The sequence below is a fragment of the Bison bison genome, unplaced genomic scaffold (assembly GCF_000754665.1).
Source record: "Bison bison bison isolate TAMUID 2011002044 unplaced genomic scaffold, Bison_UMD1.0 scf7180017864480, whole genome shotgun sequence".
NCBI lineage: Eukaryota > Metazoa > Chordata > Mammalia > Artiodactyla > Bovidae > Bison > Bison bison.
The window spans coordinates 1,950,935-1,955,265 of record NW_011495040.1 but is presented as its reverse complement, the minus strand read 5'-3'; the positions used below and the strand labels follow the sequence as shown (position 1 = coordinate 1,955,265).

The following is a 4,331-nucleotide window of genomic DNA, read 5'->3' as shown; positions in this document are numbered from 1 at the left end:
TTGAGAGACATGGGGGTAGCAGGAGGGTGGCCTCTGCTTGAGGCCACCGAAGGAGGCAGTGATCACAGCAGGAGGGCTGTAAGGGCATCTGGGGCCCTGCTTAGGGCTTGGCTGGTTCATCAGGTGCCTTGGTGGGACTCAGAGTCAAGTACCCCTTGGGATGAAGGGACTGGTATCCAGGGACCGAGCCCTCTCCAGCTCTGCCTGGCGCCTTTGTGCAGACATGGGTGTGGGGGTGGGAGTGAGGGGGTGGTCCTGGGCATGATAGGTGCCCAGGAATCCCTGGAAATGTGGCCTGCCCTCGTCCCTGCAGGTCTTGGGTCCCAAGCCCTCTCTGAAGGAGGGTAACCCTGAGGAAGACCTCACAGCTGACCGGACAAATGCACAGGCCGCGGCTCTGTATAAGGTGGGTGTCCCGGGCCTGCCCTGGGACCAGGCGGGGGTGTGATCTTGATGCCTGTGGGGCTGAGAGAAGAGGAGAGGAGAAAGCAGCGGGCAGGTGGGGCCAGGTCCCAGGGTGGTTTATCAGGGCGTGGAGTGAGGGGAGGATGGGAAGTGAACGGATGCTCGGCCCTCCTGGGGAGGTGAATGTCACTTCCCTTCCAGCCCATTCTTAGATATGGAGGTTTGAAACAAGCCGATGCTGAGCTTTACTTTTTTTTTTTAATATCTATTTATTTATTATTTATTTGGCTGCGTTGGGCCTTAGTTGCAGCCACAGTCTTCTTTCTAGTTGTGGCACTTGGCCTTAGTTGTCCCATGGCATCTGGGATCTTAGTTCCCTAACCAGGGGTCGAACCTGCATCCCCTGCATTGCACACTGAAAAGAAGTGTTAGTTGCTCAGTCATGTCCAACTCTTTGCAACCCCGTGGACTGTAGCCCACCAGGCTCCTCTGTCCATGGCATTCTCCAGGCAAGAACACTGGAGTGGGGAGCCATTCCCATCTCCAGGGGATCTTCCAGACCCAGGGACTGAACCCGGGTCTTCTCCATTGCAGGCAGATTCTTTACTGTCTGAGCCACCAGGGAAGTCCCTGAACTGTACCTTTTTTGAGTTCTTTGCATTTACTTGTTAATTTGGAGTCTAATTAATTTCCACAGATTCAGGGGCTCTGGGAGGCGGTGATTGAGGCTGAAGTGGGGATGGGGGTTGTCTGGGATTTGCCTATCAGCTGTCAGTTCTTCCCCTACCTTCGGTCTGCTGTTCAGCCTGGGGTGGTGGGTGGGACCTCTACTGGAGGGACCTGCTCCTTCGTGGAGGTCAGAGCTTTGAACTGCGGGAAGGAGGGTGACACGGCACTGCCCACTCTCCCCCAGGTCTCTGACGCCACTGGACAGATGAACCTGACCAAGCTGGCTGATTCCAGCCCCTTCGCCCTCGAGCTGCTGATACCCGATGACTGCTTTGTGTTGGACAACGGACTCTGCGGCAAGATCTACATCTGGAAGGGTACGTGTAGCTTCTCCACACCAGCCTGAGGCCCCTGTGGTCACTCTAACCAGGAAGGCTTCCCACGAGAGGGCTCAGCCAGCCCATAGACACCTGGCTCAGCGAGCCTCCATGGCTGATGGTTAATTCCTGGCAAGGGTTCTGCACCTTCAGCCCACCTCTGAATCATCTGAGGGCCCTGTTAAGACCCAGAGCGAACCACACCCCTGAGACTCTCATTCTCGAGGTCTGGGTTTCCCAGGTGGTGCTAGTGATAAAGAACCCACCTGGCAATGCAGGAGACATAAGAGACGCAGCTTCAATCCCTGGATAGGGACGATCCCTTGGAGGAGGGCAGGGTAACCCACTCCAGTGTTCTTGCCTGGAGAATTCTATGGACAGAGGAGCCTGACGGTCTACAGTCCATGGGATCGCGGAGAGTTGGACACTGAAGTGACTTAGCACACATGAGACTTTGCAGGCTCTGGGAACCATCTCTCGGGTTCCCAGGTCTTGCTGCTGACTTTGTGTTGAGGACCACTTGTCACAGAGCTCTCCTAGGCCTCAGTGCCACTGGGACCCCTGCTTCTGCCTGTCTGCCTTGACTGTGACCAATTCTAGATATAAAATCTCACCTTATGCACTGGGTAGCAAACTGGTAGGGCTCGTTTTTCCAAGAGGTTGTATTGGCTAGAAATGAAACACCCTTGGGCAGAAGCCTGCTTGCTAGATCAGACTCTAAAAATATTGTAACAAAGCTCTGAGTCTGTGAGTAATTCTCTGTGCTTGTCTTTTCTTGTTCTTTTTTTCCCCCCCGCTGTGCTGGGTCTTTGTTGCTGCATGCCTTTCTCTAGTTGCGGTGAGCAGGGGCTTCCTCTTGGTTTGATGCTTGAGTTTCTCATTGTGGTGGCTTCTCTTGTGGAGCACAGGCTTTAGGTGGATAGGCTTCAGTAGTTGCAGCTCATGCTTGTGGCGCACGGGTTTGCTCTGAGGCATATGGAACCTTCCCAGAGCAGGGATCAAACCTGTGTCCCCTGCATTGGCAGATGGATTCTCATCCACTGGAACACCAGGGAAGTTCTGTGTCTTTTCTTGTTCTTGAATGTGTCTCAACTGCCCAGATTATAAACCTCTTGAATGAAATCACATTGTCTCTAGTGCCTTGATGAGATAGCATTTGCTCAGTATAGCATTTGCTCAGTAAATATTTGTGACATGAACCAGGACCAGGAGAACTTTCCAGCTAGGAGGATGGAGAAGTGTTAGGTGTTGTAACTTGGCAGCTATTAGGCATCACACTCTTGCCTCAGGGAAGGACCAGGAGTGGCAAGCTACAAGGCAGGTTTCTAAGAGGTGAGGAGGATGGTGGTAGGGGGTGGGGAGGATTGTGTTGCTGGGGCTGCCTTTGCATGCCAGGCTTCCCTGTCCTTCACTGTCTCCAGAAGTTTGCTCAAACTGATGTCCACTGAGTCAGTGATGCCATCTAACCACCTCATCCTCTTCCTGCCCTTAGTCTTTGCTAGCATCAGCATCTTCTGATGAATCATCTCTTTGCATCAGGTGGCCAAAGTATTGGAGCTTTAGCTTCAGCATCATTCCTTCCAAAGAATATTCAGGGTTGATTTCCTTTAGGATTAACCAGTTTGATCTGGTTTGGAAGTGTCTTTAGCCCCAAGCAAAGAATGGAGAAACCAGTGGGAGAAACAGGAAACTTAGGAGCTGGGAAGAGAAGCATCAGGCAATCACAGAGGAAGGATACAGCACATTAATCTCAGATATATTGTGGCTAATTAGAGTTTTAATAGCCTGGCTGAAGAGCCAACCACAGTTGACAACATTGTTTCCTTGGAAAAATTCCTCCAGGTGGAGCAGGGTTTGGTTAAAGGCGAGAAGGGAGGGCACTGCTGTTCCTTTTTACTGACTCTCAGTTGGTATAACCATTAGGCTGATGTTGGCATCTAGCTTTATGGGAGTAAGATTGCAGTCAATCATGCCCTTTTTTTCTGTCCAATTTAATTTTGCAAGAAAGGCTTGATAACAGTACAGTTGACAGACTCAAAAGGCAGGGGGCCCTGGAGAGGGAGAGAGGGGCCTGAGTGTCTCATGCGAGGGCGACATTAGTTCTCCCTGAATATCCCTGGGGCCCTGGCCCGAGCAGAATGATGATTGGAGCAGGCAGAGGGCAGTTTTCATCTGGAGCTGTGAGTTGGGAGAGGCTGACTTCTCACTGAGCCCCCTCAGGGTGTTCTTAGGACCAGGAGGCCAGCTATTCTGTGGGTGTGTGAGCTCAGTTGCTCAGTTATGCCTGGCTCTTTGTGACCCCATGGACTGTGTAGCCCACTGGGGTCCTCTGTCCATGGAATCTGGACCTCCTTAAATCTCCTCGAGACAAATGGGATGCGGGCTAGAGAGGGTCCCTGCTCTTTTAAAACTTATCCTCCTTATGATCCAGGGCGCAAAGCTAATGAGAAGGAGCGGCAGGCGGCCCTCCAAGTGGCGGAGGACTTTATCACCCGCATGCGGTATGCCCCAAACACTCAGGTGAGGAGCCCTCCCTGTGCCAGCACACCCTCTTCCTAGACTCTTCCCTGGGCCCCTGCCCCTTGCTTGGACTGGACAAGAAGGGTGAGAAAGCCCCGGGCACAGTCAGGAGCAGTCAGGCCTCCCCTCCTGGAAACACCCAGTGGGAAGGCCCTTCTCAGTCCTTCAGAGTTTTACAGTACATGTTCTGTTCTTTTTTTTTACTTGTTAATGTACTTTTTTAAAAAGATTTTTTAAATTTGTTTTTAATTGGAGGATAATTGCTTTTCAGTGTTGTGTTGTTTCTGCCGTGTGACAATGTGAATCAGCCCTAAGTATATGTTCCCGCTCTCTGGAATCTCCCTCCCACCCTCTGCCCTG

At 52.0% G+C, this 4,331-nt stretch overlaps 1 protein-coding gene across 1 annotated transcript in view; it reads left to right on the top strand.

Annotated features, from left to right (window-relative positions):
• The window catches only part of CAPG (capping protein (actin filament), gelsolin-like), a 15,426-nt gene that overhangs the window by 10,249 nt on the left and 846 nt on the right, over positions 1–4,331 (top strand). The window contains exons 7-9 of the mRNA XM_010862184.1: positions 300–406; positions 1,319–1,451; positions 3,883–3,971. Of these exons, the coding sequence (XP_010860486.1) occupies positions 300–406; positions 1,319–1,451; positions 3,883–3,971 (329 nt within the window). The remainder of the gene's footprint in view (positions 1–299; positions 407–1,318; positions 1,452–3,882; positions 3,972–4,331) is intronic.